Consider the following 24,694-nt stretch of genomic DNA (forward strand, 5'->3'; position numbering starts at 1 on the left):
TCAGGAATGAGGGCAAAACACACTGACGTTGACGTTGACTGATGTTGCCTTCAGGTGCTCCCCTCAAGCTCCTACATTCGAGCTTTCGACGTCCTTTTAATTCCAGTGCCTCTGCTGTAGAATAATATAATAATAACAACACAACTAATTTTGTGATGCTTTTTACAAGCTGTTAATGCTGTTGTAAGAAATAAAGCTTTGGAATGTAAATCGAATTGCTACGTTTTTTGAAAAATAATTTTGGAAAAATATTTAAGTTAGGCCAAGAGCTCTAGACCAACAATGAGGTGGCAAAGATATAAAGAAAACGTGTTTGTTGATATTTAGGTTCACTAAAGTCTTTTAACCTTTATTAAGTAGTATTAAGTTGCTTTACTTAAGTAAAAGTAGCACACTGTAAAATACTTAAATAATAATAATAAAAAGTAGGCCTACTTCAATATACAGTAGTTAGTTATTCAGAATAGTTATTTCATACTGTTCTATTATTTTACATATCATGTTATATATTATTATTTCATATATCATTGGAATTTTTGAATTAATATTATATTATAACTGTTGCGTTTATGTGAAAGAGGCATATTAAAGTAGCTAATTTTACATATATTACATTCTGTTGAGTAGTTATTTATAACAATGCATCATAATTTATAAGATGCTCCTGTATTGAGGATGATGTTTATTTTTATCTGCAAAGTGACTAAAATTGAAAAATAAATGTAATAAAGTAAAAAGTACAATATTTGCTCTGAAATGTAGTGGAGAAGGAGTATGATGTCACAAAAGCTAAATATACTTAATATATATGTAAAAATAGTATTGTATCATAGTATTGTACATGTGTATGTACAAATTTGTACATACACATGTACTATACATATATAGATATTCATTCATATATTATAAGTAGGACACATGCACACCGCACTTTACATACATACACTCAGTTTTATACTCTTGTTGTTAGATTCTTGTTGAAAGATTTTTACTTTCTTATACTTGTGTAATAACAATAAAGAACTTGAACTAAAAATAAAACAAAACTGTTTTGGAGCAAAGTACTTGTGTAAATCAAGTCAATATGTCAATAATATAATAATAAATGACATTTATTTACATAGCATTTATCAAAACAAGCAATTACAAATGTGCTTTACACAGCAGAGATAAAAAGAACAATGCCATACGCTCATATTCCCACATATGAAGTATATCATTAAAACAAATATTAAATAAATGACTATATATAGTAAAATAAATCAAAAAATAAAGATTATAAAAAAGCTTTATGATAAAAATGAGTTTTCAAATGTGACTTAAAAGAAGATATTGAATTTGCAAGTCTGTGATTCTCAGGCAGGTCATTCCATAATAGTGGTGCCATGACAGAAAAGGTGCTGTCTCCTTTAGTCCTCAACCTTGTATTCAAGACTCAAGATTCAAGATTCAAGATGTTTATTGTCTCTCTGGCCATACAAGTACAATACAATTGTGTGAAATACTTTGGCTGGGAGGATCCATTACAGAAAAATGGTAAATAAATATATATAAAAAGAAAATATGGTAACAAAATATAAAAAGCAATAAAACATGTACTTGTATACAAACACACACACACACACACACACACACACACATATATATATATATATATATATATATATATATATATATACTTTAAAAAAAATGTATATAAAGGCACAAAAAGGTTGCATATATAATCATTGGTCAGAATATAGCACAGAGGTTAGATTGCAATTTTGTTATGGCCTGTGTTTTGAAAGTCCTGTACTCCTGTACCTCCTACCTATGAGCAGCAGGGAGAACAGGCTGCTGTGTCGATGTGTCATTAGACACATCTAGAAGGTTCCTGATCATAGAGATAAGAGAATAATCACAAGTCTACACAAGATAACATCACACTTTGTATTGATTCACCTGAGGCAGGACATTTGATCGAGCACCTCCACGTGTTTCGAGGTATCTCACCTGTCCGACGGCCCTCGAAGACGGCGCGGGAGGGGCGGTGCTAATGCGCCAACGTCACAGCGGGGTTGGCCCACAGACAGACTGAGCACACACGGAGCGGCGCCATGCACAACCGTCGGAGCGACAGCTAACCAGCAGAAATGCCTCATGAAGACCTCGACCCAGCCCGAAATGCTCGGCTCGGGGCACACGTTGTCGCATTATTCCACCGATACAGGATGTGAAGATGGACTACGTGTGATGAAATGGCCGGGTTTTGAGTCTCACTTCACGGTTTCGCTCGGTGTAGCGTGGCAGAGGCGGCGGATCGTCTCCAAAGTTGTCGGTTAGCAGGGCGCGTGTGAAGGATCGGAATTAAAGGCGCAGTGCACCCGCTGCAGCCGCAAACATGGAGAAGCAGCAGAGTGATTTGGACCGAGACCGACAGTACTGTGAACTTTGTGGGAAAATGGAGAACCTCCTCAAGTGCGGTAGGTGCCGGAGCTCGTTTTATTGCAGCAAAGAGCACCAGAAACAGCACTGGAAGAAACACAAGCTCATTTGTAAGGAGGCGGACAAGGCGCAGTTTCCCAAACAGATGCCCGAGCAAGCGCAGCCGCCTGGGGACGACAAGGCGCCGGAGAAGTGCCCACAAAAGAAAACCCCCGTGCAGGCGGACAGTGCGTCTGTGCCACAACCCACAGACTCAGAAATACCTGGGGTCGGCGACACGCCGGGGGAGGACGGGCCCAACAATACCGCCACACCTAACGGACAAACGAGTTCATCCCCTCAAAAACTTGCCCAGGAGTACATAGTCCCGTGTATGAACAAGCACGGTATTTGTGTGGTGGACAACTTTCTAGGAACAGAGACTGGGCTAGGCATTTTGGATAATGTCAAGGCCCTGCACAAAACAGGCAAGTTCACTGACGGCCAGTTGGTCAGTCAAAAAAGCGACTCCACTAAAGACATCCGAGGGGACAAAATCACGTGGATAGAGGGGAAGGAGGCCGGCTGCGAGAAGATCCGCTTTCTAATGAGTCGCATGGACGACCTGATCAGACATTGTAACGGCAAACTGGGAAACTACATAATCAATGGAAGGACAAAAGTAAGTATCGTAGCAGGTGAATGAATACAAGAGGCACACTGAATTCACGGTGCTTTTCATGCCTGAAAGTCGGCGGTTGCCCTTCAGGAGTCGGAGCTCTGCTGACACACACCTGCCACACAAAGTGGTTTAAAACCAGCAGCACTCTGACTCCTGAGGACCAGGGTCATACAGTAAGTTGTGCAAGTATCTGATTCAATTGCATCATTCATCAGAAGTCACAAACATGCTGATCAAACATGCAGCTTCCACAAGTGTCCATTCTCCCAACAACGCACCATTTCCTGCAGTAACTTCGTCCTGTTTGCTAATTATGCTCGACTTTAAGTGTAAGAGGCTGCAAGTAAGTCCCCTCTAACTCCAGGGTAAAGCGTGGCTAATGCCCTGAGTCAGAAAGGTGGCGTATTACCTCAACACAAAGCATTTTCTGTCCTCATACACCAGGGCTGCACGTATTCTGATTTTATAAATGTTCTCAACAAACACCAGAGAGGACAAGACTGATAAAAGTTGTAATGAAGTCAACCACTCTGGTTAAGCCCATTAATTAAATGAAAACATATACTTGAACTAATATGAACAGAATAGATTTTAGAGGACAACTTCGTGCTCAGCATGTGTCTGCAGCGGCTTCACGGTAAAGTTCAGGCGGTCAAAAATCCAGTGAAAGCAGCTGCAAGCATGTGACACACAGAAGTGTTTAACTTAGCCTGGAACATATGAGTCATTGATTGATTATTAACAAAAAAAACTAAATCAGTATCTGTACATTCTTAGCTCCTTGATCCACAGATCTCCACAGATCAAAACTATTGCAGAATGCATATTTTGTATGTATTAATATTGAAATACATGACACCAGATTTCATCTATAGGGTCTATACTCTGTTGACGCTTTATTAGGTACACTTAGCTAAATCTAATGTGTCTTACAATATTCCTGCAAATAAATCCCACTTTCATGAAGGTTATAATGTTCAGCTTTTTTAGGGAGACTGTTTTAGAAAGGTGTTAGTTCAACTTTATGATTATTTAGATGGCTGAAGTTTAAGAGGTGTTTCTAATATTTAGTCTACTCACGTTGGTATAAAAGGGGTGGACAAAATATTAAAAACATCTTACTATATAATCAAAAAGCACCACAAACAAAAGCCTCAAAAATAATCAGAAAGTTTAAAGAAGACTTCTTTAAAGTAGTTTGAACAAAAACTGAACATTATAACCATCATGATTTGCTGCAACCGCAGTTTATTTTCTCAACGAATCATTTGGTTTGTTAAATGTCTAATCTAATCCCATATTGATGATTTCAGATTTTTTGCTTTGTATAGTAATGAAAGTACAAAACCCAAATATATTCACTTTACTATCACAGAAAAAGCAGCAAATTATCACAAGTGTTTTGTTTGAAAAATTACTTAAATGATTATTAAATTATCAAAATAGTTTAAAATGATTTTTTCAATCAGTTGATTAATTTATTAATCAAGTATATAATTTCAGCTCTACAGGGCTGTAGTTTTATCTATTGTAGGCACACCTAGTAAACGGACAACGGACTGTATATTTGCAGCTTCTACAGGTATAGAACACAGTGTAACCGCATAACAACCTGCATGTTCTCTACATCTTGCAGCTCTAACAGACACATACTGCTGCTAAATGCACAGAAACACAGCAGACATTCTGCCTTCGCCAATCAAGATTGTGCATATTAAATGACACATTTTTGCTTTCGTTCTTATTAGAGTGAGGTAACGGGGTGTGTCTGAAAGAGCTGCAGTCATTTGGCAAACAGTGGGATGAATGTGCCCGAATCAGGCTCCATCCAAGTCCAACTGCGTAGCTGAATCGTCCACAGGGATGTTGTTCTGTAGCTGACTGTGACCTTAGACCTCTTTAGAGAGGTGACAGACTAAAAGATGTCTGCCGCTGTGATAAATTCAGCTCAGTGTCACACATACACATTCAGTAGCATAGTCTCGGCTCAGTACAGCAATGTTGAGGGGAAGACCTGCATGTTTTAAAGCTGGCATTGCGTGGGAAAGGAAACTGTGGGCAGCTTCTGTTTCACTGAGACACGTTTTCTAAGAAAATGACTTAGACTCATTTTCAAACTGGTTTCTCTGAGACACTGAGCAGTTAGTGTACTTTTATAAGTTGTCTGTTGACACCTTATTAGTCATTTCTAACTTTTCCAACGGCTGTTAGATGTTTTTAAAAAAAAAAGCAGCCTACATCAGGCCAAAGCAATGTCAGTCTTGCTCCAGCTCGGCTGTTGAGTTGCGTGTGACCTACGACACTTCCTTTTACCCTGATCTGGTCACCATGACCTCATGACATGAGACTGACCCAGGAGGCGATGATCTGTTCTCAGTTTCCCTCCTCCTCCTGCTCTCCTGGGGGGGGAAACTTTGAAGTAGACTGTCACTTTCATTTTAATAGAAGTTAGGCCTAATGCTTTTTCAAGTGTCCTTTTTTGAAATGCATTCAGTTATTTTATTAAGTAGGCTACACCTAACAAACTAATGCAGTCTTATGCAACAGCCCTGCAATAAATTATACATATATGAAATTTCTCATGTTCAGTTTTTGTTGAAATTGTTGAAACTTCAGTGTCAGTTTGAGACGTTTTGTTATATTTTGTCCACTCTATATATTTCAGTGAGGATGGACTAATGTTAAAACACCTCAGTATCACAATGTAATCCAACAACACCACAAACAAACCACATTCTTCAGAATGACCAAAAAGTTATATCTCTAGCATAGTTTAAACAAAAACTGAAGATTATAACCTTCATGAAGGTAGGACTTCCTGCAGGGCTGCTGATGTTACAGGGGATCTAAAATGTCAAATGTCTTATCTGAACTTGTTGTCATCTTCTTTCAGTTTTAGAGGAATTTAAAAATAGTTCTTTCATGTGCTGACTTGTCCACCCATTTTGCATTTGTCCACATGTTTTGTTGTCACATTTGATTTATTTGCATTTCCTTTATTGTTTCATTTAGTTGTTTTTTTTTTTAAATAATTGCCAGACACCCTGGGAAATGTAGTTTTTGAAGATAGACATGGTTTTGACCTCACGGCATTGTAAAGTTTGAGGATCAAGGTAGAGAGAGTTTAGCATGAAAGTCAGACCCTAAAAGGATTAGGATTAGCACAGAAAAATGATACTCTTGAACATTAAACTAACCCTACTCAGTGTAGTCACTGTTTAATATTTGACACCTTGCCATATCACGTTCAGTTATCACAGTGTGTGACATTTAAGGGATCCGGCAGTGAAAGAGCACATGTTGGATTGAAGCCTGTGGCCTTTGCTTGTTTCAGGTACTTGGTTTTCTCGGAGGCCTGATGGCTATATGGTGTTATTTTTAGGCTGCTTCCACTGTCCAGTTGTGTTTTTTCCCTGGCTTGTTCTGGGTAGACGTAAAACGTTTTCCAGAAAGCACATTACTTCAGTGAGCGATCAGTGTGTGCAGCTGGCCACTGAGTCAAACACTGTTGGGAACTTGACTTCCTTACCTACTGCCCTAGTTGCCTTGGCAAACACACGCCTGGCCTGTGACCAGCAAAAATCAGCATGACTTGCATAAATGGAAGGCTGCCAGTATCAATGGCTCAAAGGGATACAACACAATGTAAGCACAATTCGCATTGGGAAAGATAGAGGAAAAAGATTTTGCCCAAATAGTTACTTAATGTCATTGTTCCCATTTCCCCTCTTCACTTGATAACATTGTGGGAAGTCGCAGGCAGCAGGACATGTTTGTTTCTCAGCAGTTCCAGCACGTTGAATGCTTTCTGATGCCATTATAACATTATCACTGAACATATAAAGAAGTTTGAGTTTGTAGCAGCAACTTGATTGTTCCGTCGCTGACTCGCGTCCAGCATGTTAAAACTATAGCCACTGAGGCTGCATTATAAAACATTCTTTTTGCTAATACAACCACAGCTGAAACAATGTTGATTTATTGATTAGTCAACAGAAAATGAATCAGCAGCTATTTTGATAATTGATTAATTGTTAAAATCAAAAAAGCCAAACGTTGCCTGGTACCAGTTTCTGAATGGATGATAAAGATGTCACTTTTCGCTTATGGAAATTATGACACTAATTTTTCAGCACTTCGTAACGTTACATTGATGAATCAAGAAAATAATAAAAATGGAAATAAATATTAGACGCAGCCCCAAATACAACAAAGGGATCGACAATATGGATGAAAGCAAATTCATTTATATTGCAATAGTGATGCATTGTGAAGTATATGTTCTGGAAATTCCATTGAAAAACTGCTTCTGAGGTCAAATAATAACGAAGGACTGTTTATATTCAGCTAATGCAGTGAATTAAATTCAGGCATTTTATCACATTAATGAAAACATCCTGTGGATTCTTTTTTGCCATAAAACAGTCCTACAGTGACTTGCAACATTTCCCGCTTTAGCCTGGTTACTGATAGAAATCTTTCAGTATTGTTTCTGTCGTATCACGGGATACCACATATCATCATTATCAAAGATAGTTACACCTCCCGTTTTCAGTGAAAGCTGCTGTAAGGTGCTAAGAAGCATCCCCCTCCCCTGTGGTGTTGTTGATAATGAAATGAACTTTTATATTGTCAAATATTGACTCTTTTATTGCACTATTTGTAATATCACAAAGTGACTGTAGACATGACTGCTTTCATAAGGAAGTTGACCGTTGACCTAAATCTTAAAGCTCTATAGAGTAAGTAGGGTAGAGGAAGTCATGTGGTGGTGGTCGTCTGAGTGTTGGAGCAGGCTTTACATTATGCTATAGGCTGAGCAAGCCGGTCGTTCCTTCCGCCTACAGTACCAGCATGCCCAAGGCAACACCATGCATGCCACCTTTTTCCTGCTTATTGTTCTACCATCACACAGCAATAATGTAATAGTTCTGTGGTTAGTCAGAGCACGGACTCACCCATCATCCACAGTCACGTACGAGCCTCGACGATGGGATGATGAATCCTTCCTTAACCCTCTGTAATCCATCAGTGGGCTTTCAACATTGCATTCTATTATAACACAATGCAAAGCTCTGAGGAGTTTTTGTGATTTATGTATGAAGTATACTGAGTAGTAGAGAAAAATGAAGACCTGTGGTTTGATGTAACATGCTGGCGTAAGGTGTAATATTACAAGGTGTTCACTCACAAAAGTGAAGCATCTAATAGATTTTGCATTCAATTCAGATACATTTTGTTCTAACCTTGTTTATCTCTACATTTACTATGGCGTGACTGTTTAAGCAGCACCTGGCCATGATCCAAGCGGAGCCTTGAGAAAGAGGTCTTCTGTTTTTGACTGTTTGCAGCTGTAGAGTTGAAGACAGGGAAGATTTATGGAGGGTGGAGCAGGACACCAGAATAATTTTGCATTTAAAAAGACAATTTAGAAAGCAATTGGGATTGTCTTAATTGCATCAATTTAATACAAAATGTTTTTGAAAGACATTAAGTAATTTGCTATAATCAGCTACTGAAATAAGTCTGTTCCTTTGCCATACACCAGCCTCCGTAGAGAATGAGGAGACAGCTACACTATAAGCTGCTGGTTAATATAGGGCTGTGATTAATTGCCAAAGCAACGCCTCCTTTCTTTTTCACTCAACTTTTTTGAACTGTGACTCAAAATGATCTTTTCAAGTGATGTTTCTTGCTTTGCTCAATCTACCACTGGCAACTAGAAAGTATCAGTGACTGATCCAATTACAGAATGAGCTCACTTGGCTCTCGCACAGGCACGGATGGAGGTATTCAGTTATGCTGAGCCGTCACTAAGAAGTTAGAGCACTAAACAGGCACAGTACTGTAGATATCTGCACTCTTAGCTAGCTCTTGCTGTTTACGATTATAACACCACTTGACTGATTGCAAGAGGATTTTTTGAGGATGAATTCATGCTCTCTGACTCAAACATGCCGGCTTATCCTGTGTGATTTCATTGTGTAAGAGGAAACAGCAGGCCTGTGTGTCTGAGTGGATCTCAGTGTTGAGTTTATTCCAAAATTAAGTTTTAAGCAGCTCACAGAGGTCAGCCTGTGCATTTATCTTTTGTTTGTCAGCAGGAGACACCAGCAGAGTGTGCTGAAATCTGAACTTTTCACAGTCCCCTTCAGAGAGTTTGCCTAATGACACCAGAAACAGCACTTGTGTTTCCGCTGCAGCATGTTGAGGGTGTGGGGTAGCGCCGCCGCTGTATATGTCCTTCTATTGTTCACAGCCTATAGAAAAGAAGAAAAGACTAAACTAGGTCATTACTTTAAACAGGGATTTCCTCTGGAGGTAGCACCACTGTCTGACAGATAAAACAGCGAGCTATCCCAAGCTGGGGCCCAAACTGTCTCGTTTCCCACACTCCCCTGCGCTACAAGGTCTCCATCCTAACTGTTTGTATTCATGTTTGGATAAGCATCTCTTCTGTGAAGTGAGCAGACCCCTTGCAGCTTTTTTTCTGCTCCACCCCAGCTCATGGCTCATATTAGTACATGAACCAAGGATACAATTCTTTGAGACGTTTTTTCAGTAACTCCTCCCTTTCAAAACTCCCAAACTACTAGTGGAAGATGATGAGAAATTCAAGTAAAATGTTGAGTCAAACTCATAGTTCTCAATGAGTCACTCAGGAGAAAATAAATCTGTTAATCATTTCAGTCATTTATCTAGCAAAACATGTCTTGTTGCAGCTTGTCATTGTATCATATTATTGTAAATTGAATTCCTTTCAGTATTGAGCAATTTGAATATGTCACCTTGCAGCCCGGGAACTAGTTATTGACATTTTTCCATTTCTATTGAATTTTATTGATTAAACAATGAATCGATTTAATACAGGAAATGTTCAACAGATAAGTAGTTAATAAAAATAAACGTTAATTGCATCCCTACAAATGCATACGTTTTACCAGACAGTGTCTTCAGTCATTTCAAAATTTAAAATTTAAAAAAATATTTTTATGACATGGCTTCACACACAATGTCATTCAAAATCTATTCATCCACCTAAACCTGAATGATTCCAAATATGAAAAAGTATGTTATTATATTTTTATGATGAACAAGTGGCTGGTGAAAAAAGTCAAACATGTAGCAGCTGAAGAGATGACCGAGATATTTTTCTCAGACCAGAACTAAAAGACGAACACATGACTCTAGTGGGATGCATGTTGATCTGCATCTACTGGACATGTAAGCTGCAAGCAACTACTTGATTTAAAGGTACCCTGTGTAGTTTTATTGTACAGACACATTGAGTGTTTCTCAGCAGAGCACATTGTGTGGATCTTTGAGGCAACAAATGCATTGAATGCATTTCCTTTCTCATAAAACATTTGTAAAGCTGATATTTATTTATATCATTTTGAAACCTGCATTGTTAACACATGTTTGCATGCTAGCAATCTTCTTCCAGATGAGGTGAATAACGTGAAACTGTTGTCACTCATGTACTCATATGTTTCCGATTTATAAAAACAAAACAGGGATACTCAAAAACTCCACATGGTACCTTTAAGTAGACAATTACATATGAAGGTTTTTCATTTCTGTTCACTAGTGGCTGAAAATGTCTTTGTTGCGTTAAAAAAGGAATACAAAAGAGTGTGCATGGAAACAATTGGCTTGTGACAAAAGGCTTTAATCAGTGATAAATATTAGAAAGCAGCTATTGTTTGCCATCTACAGCGACTGGCAGAGCTCATGGGTTGGCTGTTTGCTCTTCCTGTCTGCATGCCGAGGTGTCCTTGAGCAAGATACTGAAACCCAAATTGTTTCCAATGTGCAGACTAGCAAAGTGCCACTGCCATCAGGGTGTAAATGTGTGTGGGTAATTGTGAGAGGTTGTGAAGCACACTCTGGTTAAAAGCTTTATATAATGCAGTCCATTTACCATTTATTTTATTGTATGACTGAAGGTCGACGGCAGAGTGACAGGCTGAATACAGTAAAGGGAGATATTATAGTGGCTAATAACTGTTACATTCTGGTGAACATTATGGAAGCTGTCTGGTGTAAAATGTCCACTTTTCTTGTATTTTGTCTGCTTTTGGAAAATGTAAAAAATGTGAGCCGCACGTGGAATGAATTCTCTGACCTTGAATTTGCACAGTTGGTGCATCTCAAAAAAATGATTGACCTTACATTTATTTATCTTTTCTCTGAACTCAAACAGAATATTCTCTACAGAGTCAGGATAATACAATCTATCAAATGTTGTAGTTTTAACCAAAACATTCTCTACAAAATAGCAGCTGTCAATAAAATACATGCATAATGAGAATGAAACAAATTAATGAAAAGTAATTACTTCAAATAAAATGATCATCTTGTACTTTTGGTTAATGAGTTACATGAAGTATTATGCGTGTTTCATCACTTACTCTTCTTTGGAATATATAATTCAAAAAGGTTTTTGGAGCTTGCTTTTTCTGTCTGGTCAAATATGTCTTTACTGGAGTGACAACAGGACTGTTCCTTCACTCGTACACCACGTGGCACAGCTTTAAATATCTATTTGATTTGATAATGGAATTTTCATTATTTATGATTCCATCGCGGTCGTAACCAAACCCTCAGCAAACCACAAATAGCCCTAAATAGCAGAAAGGCTGAGGTTCACGGAATAATTTTTACACATTAATCTGTAAACATATGGTAGATATTTACATTTAGGCAATAGTTTTTTTTGGGGGGGGGGGGTTGATAGGGATCACAAATTCTTAGCTGACTTGTAGATTAGTTGACATAAAAAAACACTAATTGTGTAAAAGCATGATTAATTGATCCTGTGCCAGTTGGCCTTAATATGCATTCTTGCTATCTACGTACCTGCAGAGTGGAGTTTTTCTGCAGTTGTTTCCACTGACAGCACTCAAATGGCAAATTATATTATATCTGTATATCTATCTATATTTTATAGAGGTGGTGCTGGAAATTCACATTCACTCTCTAAATCACATCATCATCACATCAAGGCAGCATACGTGTACCATATTTCACTTCTTGAGTTTCCCGTTTTAACAGAAAGTGTTCTGGTTAATGTGCATTGCGGTAGGTCACTGCAAAAAGTGTCTCTTGTTTTTTCCTGAGCAGTTATTTGGTTATTCTGATACAGCAGGTACTCATTTAGAAAAAGACACAAAACAGCAAAACTGCTGCATGTGTGATTTAAATTGATACTAGTCAGTTAAGTGGCTAGTATCAATTTAAATCATTTTGCTGTTTCACTGCCAACAGCGGGCTTCAACACCTGTTTGCACTTGCTGCAGGAGCATTAGAAGTATGAAGAAATCCCTGTAGTAGTCATACAGTATTCTACAATGTTTTATTTGTTCTTCTTCTCATTTTTATAAATAAATTATAAATTTTAATATTTTCAACTTTTGATTATTTAGTTTTACAAATTATTTTTCTCACAGAAATAATGGAGATAAAATCAAATCACTGATTTTCTTTGCTTTCAATTTTAATATTGCTTTGCGAACACCTGATAACAATCAGATCATATGCTTGAACCACACTACTTGTAAACAGAGTATTTAGAAGAGGTGTGTCTTAGTTTACAGTAATTCACTAAGTTTAGCCTCACACAACGCATAGTAGTCTTGCTTGAGATTGTCATGTCCTGCCCAGTGCAAGCTCGATTTATTTGAGGTCTGAGTTGTAGTTGTCTGAGATAAATTGAGAATGAGGAAGATAAATAAACAGGAGCACACGACTTGCGTAGGACAGCTTGCTCTCCCTCGCACAGAGGGATTCTACATCTCCAGACTGCACTTTGAATTGTTGATTCATTGAATTATTGTAGATGCCCAACATACCAAACAAATAGATTTTGGTCAGGCATGTTACACTGACCAAGGGTCATTGTAATCATAGATGTAATTGTGAGGTAGAAGAGTTAAATGGACCTCTGTATGAGCAGTGACAACGTCTCATAATAAACAGAAAGCTATTGTCTGAAATTAACTACAACAATGAATTGTGGTAAATATAACAGATCAGAAAGAACATAAAGTGGAAATGGTACTTTTCTCTGCCAATATTGGATGTATTTAATTAGTTTTCCTTTTATAGATACAACACTTACTGTCAATACTGACACTGAAATGGTTCTTTGATTGTTCACTTGCACTGCCAACTGTGATATTGAGAAAATTAAAATCAAAATTGAGTAGCATTTTAATATTTTACTTATTGCTGATAACTGATGAGTTCTTGGTAGTGGATGCAGACTGTTGGTGTGTTTATTGGCTCGCTTTAAAGTTATTTATTAAGTATATTATTGTGTTGATGCACATGCTCGGTTAAATCTGTGTCTGTGGCGTAATGTCTGCCCTTCACTTGGTTTAGTTGAAGGCCTGAGCCATCTAGTTTGATGACCTCTACTTCCCTCTCGTTCACTCTTTGCCTGTGAATGCCAGTTGGCCTCTGAAGCCGTGCCTGTGGAATGTAAACAAACAGCGAGCGAGGTCAACCTCTTAATGAGGGCCACAGAGGAACGCGGAAGAATAAGTGGCTGAAAAGAAAGGAAGCTCAAATAGGGATAAAAGGTCAGAGGTGAAGATGGCAACGGAAGAAAATTTTCCAGCAGTGTAGACTGTTTATTTAGACCATGTTTTATTCAAATCCTTGCCAGTAGGGGAGCTTTAAAAAATATTAAGTTCGGTCAAGACTTTGAAAATACCACTTTTTGAGTTTGTTGCAATTTTAACCTGTATTTAAAATATCCTTTTGCGTATAATCAGTGATTTACTTTTACATGTTGTCTGTGCAAACTGCTGATCACTGATGCTGTCTGTATTGCAGTTGTATTTTGCATTTTTCATCAAGGATTTTCATCTAAGCCATCTGCAGTTCTCTGACTGAAGATTTGATCAAAAGTAGTCTTTTCTTCTGTGTCTCAGCTAGCTGGGTCCTCATGACCAGATCACATGAAAGGCAAACTGGAGTTAAATAGCACTTCGTACGAGGTTGGAATTTCCAGATACTAGCTGCATTCCAGTTCTTGTATTTTCAGTAGGTCATTTGTGTCCTCCGTGTGCAGTCAGTGTTACATGTTAGTTGCTACTTCCTTTTGGCTTTCACTTATCACAATATTTTTTTTTTCCTCATTTTTCAAGCAACATTATTTTTCCTCATAACCCAAATTTTACTACTCGTATTGAATACTTTTGTCAACATTTTTGAGTTTTTAAATATTCATAAAGAAACCAAACTTTTGTATATTTTAGAACAACCCTGCCTGGCATGCTTACATGTGTGTAATTGAGCCTGTGCGGGAGTTATAATTCCCTGCAGTCGATGAAGCCTTATAGAGTTTCTACAGCTGTCCACTGTGAGGAAACGAAAGGCGAAACTGCTGCGTCCGGTTTTTTGCCGAGCGCCAAGGCTTTCACACCTTCAGTCAGCCCACACACACACACACACACACTCCACCCTCACACATCTGAATCCACACAAACACACTTTCCTAGCAGCGACTGTTTACCCATCTTCAGTCTTGCAGCGTGAGCCGAGCAGTTAAGGGTGGGAGGGGTGACATAGCCGAGGATCAGCCAACCTTCCTCACGCTCTGCACGTAGCACGACCATTAAAATACTGCTCCCTCTGGAGGGAGGCCAGGAGTCAAAGTTTACAGCAGTTCACTCCTCTCTTCTGCTCCAGCCCCACCCCTATCCTTACTCTGTCTGTGCCCCTCTCCCTCTGTCTCTCTCTCACACACACACATGCACACAGAAAAGTATTGCGTCTTACTGACAGGAAGCCCTTTGTCAGTTTGCGTTCCCCTCACCCGCTTTGATTCCCAGCAGCCGTGTTTTTTTTTTTTTTTTCCCTGAGACCCACCCTTTTTTAAAAAATCGATAAAGTAGTTTGTAAGTTCATGCAGCCGGAGCAAGAATCCACACCCCTCATCTTTATGTTGAAGTTTTGTTGTTTTTCAGCTTTGAAGGCCCTGATACTGTGCATTCCAGTGGTAACCTGCATCACTCAAAAGATGTGAGCACAATGTGGACTGACGCAAGCAACTACGGTCAGACACGCAGGAAAATGAGATTCAGACGTATCTGTGATGTGGATGATTTTGATTCGCTCTCATGCACCATAGCAAGACATAGAAAGATTTTGCACTAAAAGATTATGCAACGCAATTACCACTAAGTCAGATAAAATGAACTTTTACAAAAGCATGTAGACCTACAGGCTTACATATTAAGTAATTCTGTTCAACCCCTTGAAGTCCAAATATTTTAAAAATATAACATATCCTCAACATAACATATCATTTTTCTGTGGACAAGATAGTTTTTTAAGATCGAGACATAAGAATGTCCGACAGTATTTCGCTTGGCACGAGTGCAGGAGTTTAGTCTGCTGTGAGTGTTTATAATAATGTTGCTATGGTTTATGTTGATCCAAGTGTGTGGAAGAATGTGGAGGAACTTGCCTTTGTTTGTCATATCACTGCTTACACGGTGTATGAGGGTTGAATCTTCCCTCTGCATTTATGCACGTTCGCAACTCACCTCAGCTCCCCTTTATCTGCCTTGAAGTCAGAGAAGACGAGCAGTTAGTTGCATGGTGTCAAGTGTTGTTTGTTATTTCCCATTCTCATGGTGTGAAAACCTGATGCTGTATGCTGATACAGTTTGAAATGGTTATTATGAAAATGATTCAAGATGATGGAGACGGAAGGTTTTTTTTCCTCTCCGAAATTTAGATCAAGTCTTCTTGGAAGTCTTACTTCTGAAGAAAAGACAAGCGTTTCTGTCACAGTCCTCCCCGCCGTGTGCGAGTCACCACTTGTGTGTCTTATTCCTGAGGGAATTTCTGCGCTGTATGACTGCTTTCACTCGCTGTTTACACCAAGAAGTTTACAAGAGCTCATAGGGGTTCACTGCCAACACCCAAGCAGATCATGTGAGTCTTAATAGAGCAGGAAAAGGCAAGGGGAAGTTGACGTGCAGCGCGATATCTCCGGTTTATTTTCTCGCTAGTTTAAAGTTTATAATGAGGCAGCTGTGTTGTGAGCAGCCTCTGTGTGTATCAGTCTTGGTGCAGGTGAGGCAAGGACAATGCGATCTGGCTGTGCCAAGACCAACTGCTGCATCCCCACATCAGGGGCCAACAAAGGCAATCTGAGCTACTTCCAAGGCCCCGGTTCTGACTGTCCGGATCCCTGCTGGGACTTGCGTTTGCGCCGACGCACATACAATTTAATGTAACCTTGACTGTTCCCTCCTCATGCCAATGCAGTCATTCTGTTGTGTTGTTTAATGAGACACATGAGATCTAAACATATTATGCATGTGCTCGCGTTTTCGTCATTGTCTGTTTTTACTAATGACGTTTTTTCATCTTCTTGTCTTCAGGCAATGGTAGCATGTTACCCTGGAAATGGGACAGGTTACGTGCGCCATGTGGATAACCCAAACGGCGATGGACGGTGTGTCACATGCATATATTACCTTAATAAAGATTGGAATGCCAAGGTATGTGTGATGAGAAAAAAAAATTTAATTTGAATAATTCTAATTTGAACTTTAAATTTTCTTGTTTTAATTTTCTTTTATGTCATGCATATTCATTCAGTTGTGATTTGAGGTTATCACTGAATTCACAAACAAAAATAATTTGCAAAAAGGCACAGTGTCTGGTCTTCATAGTCCAGTTGGACTTCCTGTGACAAGGCAGCCTTCTTGTCTCCATGTCAGTCATCACCTCTATGCTGCTTTATTCCACACTCCACACCCCAGCAGTGTCAGTACGTGCTGTCCGGCCACTCTCCTCATTTATAATCCCATTAAACACAGAGATCCTGCTAATCCAGCGACACCCAAACAAGGGCAAGAGCGCCCCCATGCTACTTTACCCAAATCCATCACTGTGTAGGAATATATGTGTGTATGAATGTATATGCCCTGATTACATTACATAATATTAACAGATTATACAACAAACAGGCCACAGACATCAGCATAAGGGACAACATCAATTAAAAAAAACACATGCATTCACATTGCTCTATGTCAGTCAAAAGAGATTTAATTGATTAAAAGGGATTAGCTTATCTAATTTTACAAGCCTCTGCAGATTGTTCCACTTGTGTGGAGCATAGTTTTCAAAACACAGTTTCTCAAGCTCAGTACTAACATGGTGATTTTTGAGAAACAAATGGTCCTTGGACCTAGTGTAGTGTCACAATGATCTATAGTTAAAAAGTAAGTTTTCTAATAAGCCTTTGTATATAAATAGAATACAGTGCCTTTATCTCTTCTCACTACCAACCACTGCCACCTAATTTTCTCATATAGTATACAACGATGCGTTCTTAAGCCATCCCCAGTTATGAACCTAAGGGCGGAATGATAGCTGCTTTGAGAGGTTTAAGGGTTAAGGCAGGAGAGTGCATATAAATTATATTGCCATAGTCCATAATGGATAAAAAGGTTGAAGGATCAATTTGCTTTTGGCAATCCTGGGTAATACATGCCTTCTTTCTATTTTAAAAAATGCCAGTTTTGCTTTTAAGTCAGTCAGTTCATCAATGTTTTTTGAAGCACAGTTTGTCATCAAGCCAGAAACCAAGATATTTATTTAAGAGGATACTCTTTCAAGTGCTGTCCCATCAAGGGTAGTAATAGCAGCATGCATTTTGTTTTATCAGAGTTTAAAAGTAATTTAAGATCAATTAAATTTTGCTGAATTGTGAATAAAAGTGGTCCTAGAACAGAACTCTGTGGCACACCTTTAACATTTAGAAAGCTGGACTGATAGCCATCAGCCATGACAGCTTGTGTTCTACCACTGAGATCATTTGCAAGCCAATTACACAACTTTTCATTGAATCCAATAAATTCCAGGTTTTTCAAAGGAATTTGATGATCGACAGTGTTAAAAGCCTTAGATAAATCAATAGAAAGGGGGCGACACAATCCTGCTTGTTATCTAATGCACTAGCAACATCATTCAAGACTTTCAAAGCTGCCGTACCAGTACTATGCCCAGGTCTAAGTCCTGATTGATAAGGTTTTAAAATGGAGTGTTGAGATAAAAATGTTCTCAACTGATGATTTACCAGTTCCTCTAACACTTAAGCTAGGCACGATGGTTTAGTTGGATGATAATTATTTAGCTCATTGGACTGACCCCCTTTATGCAAAGGCAGGATGTAGGCTGTCTTCTAGAGGTCAGTGATGCTTTGTGTTACCACAGTTAGATTAAAAATATAAGTTATAAGTAAGCATTCAACTAGTAGTTGAGCTGCTAATAATAAAAGCCTTGGCTCTAACTGATCAGCCCCAGTGATCTTTTTTTGGGTCAATAGAACAAAGAGCATTAAACACTTCATGATCCAAAAGATCTGAGTGCCTAATTTGTTTGCCTAGTAAGGTAAACTATGATCAAAGAGAGTGGGAGGAAATCCAGCATTTTCAAATAAATAACCTGATGAAATAAAATGCTCATTGAATGCATCACATATTTTCTTTCCAACAGAGTTAGTGGTAGAACTTTGAACCATTTCACTGGGTGAGGATGAAGTAGGATTATGTGATAATGATTTAACTGATTTTCAATAATTTGCTGGGTTTCCTGCTTTCAGTGCAAATATAAAATGATGATTTGGTTTTTTGAATAACTGTGACACCTATTACGTTGTTGAGGAAAATAGTGCCAGAGGATGATTTAGTTGTTCATACTTGGCACCAGGCAGCATCTCTTTCATGTAACATTTCAGCAATTTCTTAATAAAGCCAAGGATTGTACCTGTTTTTGACTCTGAATTTCTTAAAAAGCATGTACTAGTCTGCAATGGAGTTAAATGTTTTTATAAAATAATCTTAAAGCCAAGTGTGGATCAGGAATTGCCATGGTAATCCCAATATCACTATAGTACAAATCAAACAAAAATACTTGTTCAGAAAAGTGTTTAAAATTCCTTTTGACAGTGATACATGGTTTGAATCTTGGTAATTCTGTGTCACAGATGCATGCTGTTGGGCAGTGGTCACTGAAGGCCAGAAGAAAAACACCACTAGATGTATAATGTTGAGATCTATTGGTTAAAAATAATATCTAGATGTGTGGCCTTTCCTGCATTTTTTGAATCCGGCCGAGAAGGGGAAGAAATAAGCTGTGTGAGATTGAATTAATTGCAGAGATTTCTTAGATGATCAGAAGTGTTAGTTAAACCAGTTAACATTCATATAACCCAGGATAAGAAGTTCTGAATTATCATAGTTGGATAACAAATCAAATAAAACATCTATTGCACCCGCAGGTGCAGAGGGTGAACAATAAAACCCAATAACTAATATTTTTCCAGTATTATTTTGCCCCAGACAAACACTTACAGCCAAGAGTTCAAAACATTTCAGCTTAGATACAGAGGTAACGACAGAGACAGATAAACAACTTTTCACAAAATAGCAACGCCTCATCCCTTAGTAGGCCGTTCACATGGAAAAATACTGTAGTTATAAAGACAAATATCAGCATTTTTAACTTTGTTCAACAACCATGTTTCAGAAAACACAGGAATATCAAGGTCAGTTTGTTGCGCCCAGACTTTAATATAGTCCATTTTGGATGCTGAAATCAACATTCACAGTTCCCTCCAAATTTTGAGTGTGGATCTCCAGAGCTGCAGGTGCCGCTATTGTTAAGCGGAGAACATAGTAACGGGTTATGTTTTGAATCCAGGTTCATGACCCTTTGACTTGCTTCCTTCTGTGGTAAATAAACAGTCCGAATCATGATCAAGTTTTTTAAGTCGACACTCCTGTGATTAGTCCACTGATAGTCACCAAGCGTCAGTTGTAAAAATGTTGAATGGGTTTCAAGGCGAGCTCCATGTTAAGTGACAGGAGCCGAGATTAACACACATTTGGGTGAAGACTATTGTTTTTGAAGAGATCTGGGCAATTAAGGAAAGCAGCAAAGTTGTCAACAAATGAAATGCCTCGAGATTCACAATATCCCTTTAGCCATATGTGAAGCTGACAAATGCGACTGAATTGATGTTACCAAGTCTGGGTAGAAGGAAGAGGCCCAAATATGACATACTGGATCTCCAAATCCAGGAGCGTGTCAATAAGACATAAACTAGTTCTTCAGCCACTCGGACTGCTGGAATTTAATATTGTTAAATCCAACATGTACCAGGACAATTTTCACCATTGGATGTTTTTCAAGGAGCGATGGTAGCAGTGACATCCCATAGTCCGCACCTGGATAACAGTATGTTACTGCAGTAGGATTCCTAACATCCCTGACACCATTGACAAACCCAGAATTAGCCTTGTAGGAAACAATGATGGAGGGGGGCGTTTACATTGATATCGAGTGCCAGGGATAGGGTCTCCAGCAGCAGCAAACGGGGGTGTGTGCTGGTACCAAGCCTAGTAATCCTGCTTTTGCTCTAGTGGCCAGTTTTCGCTGGCAGTCCGAGGGCTGCTGGATCGGGACCCTCTATGAGGTGGTGGGAGAGCACAAGGCGATGCGGTGAAGCACGAGTGCACTTTAGTTAAGCAAATTTAGCTTAGGCAATAATGTAGCTTTAAAATTCATGCTAATAAAGCTTATTTGAATTCGATTGAGGTGTTACTCCAGTAATTAAGTGCTCACATCATTACTAAAAAAAATTACTACATGGATCAGATTGGCATTTCAAAATAGTTTGTTTCATATTGTATTTCAGTGGACTAAGGACACCAGTAAATGGTTTGGCACACAGTATACTGGAGACTGAAAATAGTGTCCCCTTTCTATTCATTCAATCGAGAAAGGTTTTGAATCGAGAATAAATTCTGGATCGAATCGCCACCAAAGAATCGGAATCAAATCAAAACGTGAGATTCCCAAAGATTCACATCCCTACCATGTACCTATGTGACAAATGAAAGTTAAAAACAAGCTGCGCTGGTGGGAGGAAAAATACACAGGCAAGAAAACACCAGAGGTAGAAGAGAGTGGATCATCCACAATACTTCACTTTCAGTATTGTAATGGCTTATACAAGGTTATGCAACTACAGGTTGCTTTAGGGTTTAAACTTAACCCCAGATTGAAGAAATACTATTCAGTATTTGAATTTTGTAAATATGGATCACAATAAGATGACCTGACTCTGAAGCTGCTGCTATTTTAAGAAACACTGCACTGAAAAAGGTGAACTAATCTTGTATGTTAAGATACAAAAGTGCTGCACAGTGACCTCTTTGTCGCGTCAAGATGAATAACTCTCATCAATCCATTTTCTAAACTGCTCATCGTGCTCCAGGTTATGGGATGTGCTCTCGCTGTGGGTTGCAGGGAGCGAGAGCATATCCCAGCATGCATTGGGCAAGAGGCAAGGACAGGTCACCAGTCTGTTATAGCAGACATATACTATAGAGACATACAGATACATTCACACCACTCTTTGTTTCATACCTTAACAGTCATGATTAGTATATTCAGCAATCATTACTCGACATCACCAGCCTTAGTACTGACACATGGTGAAAGTCATTTAAATCGACAGCTGTTAATAAAAGTTATGTGTACATTGAGTGTTACTCAATGTGTGTATTCTTGAGATCTAACAAAAAGGGTTGAATGCATTTCCTTCCTCATGAAACAGTTACAAAGTACTTTAAACCCTGCATTATTTACATCCATGTTTACTAGCTTACGGTCTCACCTGCCTTTGTTGGCGCCTTGTTGTGTTTCTTGATGCATTACCACCACCTATAGATTATTGCGTTACCCATGTATACATGCCCGTGTGCATGTGCGTCCTTGTGTGTGAGTAAAAGACAAACAAAGTGGGAACCCACTCCTAAAAAACAAACGAAACAAAAAAAAATTGAGGTCATAAACTCCACAGGATACCTTTTTAAGAAAGTATAATGCTTTTGTTTGTTTTGGCCTGATGGCGCTACATGAAAAGTTAAGGGATCAACAAAGCCATTATAATTAATGCAGAGGGGGGCAAGAATGTCTGAACCAAATTTCATGACAGTCCATCAGGAAAAGTCAGGGGATCACCAGAGTTATTAGGATACATCATCTGGGGATTACGACTGTCTGTTTCATCTTAATTGATCTTGTAATTGTTGGGATATCTCAGTCTGGATCAAAGTGGTGGACCAACTGACTGGCATTGCCATCCCTACAGTTGTGTGTACAATATTATGGCTATAAACATTAAAATGTTGAGGTTACAACACAATTTGACTGTTTGTACCCATCCTTTTAAGTTAAAAACATTTTAACTTAGAATGAATATTTTTGGATTGTGCGTGTCGTCATTTGACATCAGTCTAATTCAGCTTGAAGTAGGTCTAAAGTTGACGGCCTGCAGGCGAGTGTTGAGGTGTTCACTGCACACTCAATGTTAAAACCAACTTGGCTATACGTGCATTAAAATCAGTGCTCCCTGAACATTTCTCCCCTCTTCTTTGACCCTATTGTGCTTTATTTAGTTGTCACACCACTGGTATTCCCCCTCATTCAAAGGAGTATAAATGAGAATAGCATTACTCTTCCAACAAAGGGTGTGAACCTTTTTTAGTCTGCTAGTTCGCGTGTGAAGAGAGGGGCCTATCATATCAGCTGTGTGAGAGTTTAAGCGGCACGCTTGCAGCAATCTGCTTTTTCACTCTCCAGGTCCTTTATCCAGCCAGAGCAGTTTTCCTGTGGGTTATTCTTCCTATCCCTCCACAGGAAAGCCGTCCCCCGCTGCTGCTTCCTATCCTGAGCTTTCCTCCTAGCCCTTGGAGTTGGACAACCCTTTTCCTTAACATTGTCGTCCTATGTTGATCATTTAACAAGTCTGCGATATACAGTATTTGAATGGATCTTATTTATGAGTACTATGTGCAGTTTTAAGGGAACTTTGTCTCCCTGAATGTTTACCTTTTTTAATGTGGATGAACACAACAGCAATCAAATCCCGAAGCATGACCACTGCAGAGGCTTCGCTTAGTGTGTGCTTCCTATAGTCTGTCCTTACCTTCCTGCTTTTGCTTTGTCCTGATTTGTATACATAATGGGGCTGTTTCTTCTTGTTCTGCTCCTCCAGGAACACGGTGGCCTTCTTCGAATCTTCCCAGAAGGAAAGGCCCAGTTTGCCGACATTGAGCCCAAATTTGACCGTCTGCTGTTATTCTGGTCAGACAGACGGAACCCTCACGAGGTTCAACCCGCCTTCTCCACCAGGTCAGCATCCTAGTCTTTCCACTGCACACGCTCAGACGATCAGGTCTGCTTTGCAATGACTTACCGCTCTAATTCTGTCTCCATAGGTATGCCATCACGGTTTGGTATTTTGACGCAGATGAGCGAGCCAGAGCTAAAGAAAAGTACTTAACAGGTAGGCTTTGATGTGGAAACAACACAATCCTGTTTCCATTGTTTCAGGCCTTCTGTCTTTTACATTATCTCGTGTGTTTGTTGACTTGATCTACTTCCACGTAGCGCACAGTTGTAACAAATGCATGTTTTCCCTCTTTTCTTTGTGCAGGTGCAGGAGAAAAAGGAGTAAAGGTTGAACTCGACAAACCATCGGATCCCAGCTAGTGGGAAGCCTGCGTCCCCTACAACCAGCCATTAAGTGCTCTGTCCTAAGAAAGTGGCCTATAGAGAGCATGTGTGTGTGCTTTACATGGAAAACAGCAGACTTTTGCTTGAGTGGGTGGAAGATCCATGCTTAGAAAAACAAATACACAGCGAATTCTGTTTGTTTTCAGTCAACCTGGGCGACCCAGCGGACCTTGAATGTCATGACATTGTACTGAAAGGGATTGTGTGTTTTTTTTCCTCTCACCTTTTTTTTGGTGGAGAACGCTTACATTACAGCTGACATTTTCAGAAAATCACTTCAAACAGGAATTAAGCTCATCTTTTGCATAATGGTTTTTGCAGTTAATTCCTTTAAGGTACAGTGTTCTGCATATGCTTAATGTGTTATGCTTTTCACATGGAATCAGCTGTTATAAGCTACTGTATGGCAAATGTGCTTGAGTTTGCAATAATATGAGGAATGATCTGAATTAAAAACACCCTTTTCTGACAGAACTACAGTGGTCTTAATTTGAGTTCATTTGAAACACTGCAGATGCTGTGTCATGTGTTACTCCTTCTCACCTAAATACATAAACAATTTGAATTAGAACCGAGTTACCAAGAAACACACAGATACATCTATCTATGACTTGTGATTTAAGGTTAATTTTTTGTTACTGCTGTGCCTGCTGTCCTGCTTGTGCCAAACACAGTTTCATGCTGCCCTCTGCAGGAGGTGTACTGAAGTACGCCTGTTATTTATGTCATTCTGGATCTTGGAAAATTAAACTCCATATGATGTAAAATTAAATTCTTCACATTGATGAGAGGACAAAGCTAGTATGCTTTAGGACATTTTCAACTTTAGACCAACCAGTATTGATTATCTTTCCTAAAACAGCTGAAAATATAATAATGTGATTGTAATATTTCAGTAACGAAAAACATTTTAATATATTGATCAAGTGGCGAATAAATGAATGTACAAATTGCTTTAAAATTGTTTTTTCTAAGGACAGGTAATGT

The 24,694-nt window shown here is 38.9% G+C and overlaps 1 protein-coding gene across 2 annotated transcripts; it reads left to right on the top strand.

Annotated features, from left to right (window-relative positions):
* The first annotated feature begins 2,056 nt into the window (after nt 1-2,056).
* Nucleotides 2,057-24,181, top strand: egln1a (egl-9 family hypoxia-inducible factor 1a). Of its 2 annotated transcripts, XM_067609670.1 has the most exons (5): nt 2,058-3,085; nt 16,492-16,611; nt 23,187-23,323; nt 23,410-23,477; nt 23,628-24,181. In XM_067609670.1, exons 1-5 carry the CDS (start codon nt 2,381-2,383, stop codon nt 23,681-23,683), a joined length of 1,086 nt encoding a protein of 361 aa, XP_067465771.1. In that variant the 5' UTR covers nt 2,058-2,380; the 3' UTR covers nt 23,684-24,181. The 2 variants fall into 2 exon arrangements, with proteins under 2 accessions (XP_067465772.1, XP_067465771.1); XM_067609671.1 differs by lacking the exon at nt 16,492-16,611 and having other exon boundaries at nt 2,057-3,085.
* The last annotated feature ends 513 nt before the right edge of the window (nt 24,182-24,694 follow it).

This window comes from Thunnus thynnus, chromosome 14 (assembly GCF_963924715.1).
Source record: "Thunnus thynnus chromosome 14, fThuThy2.1, whole genome shotgun sequence".
Taxonomy (NCBI): domain Eukaryota; kingdom Metazoa; phylum Chordata; class Actinopteri; order Scombriformes; family Scombridae; genus Thunnus; species Thunnus thynnus.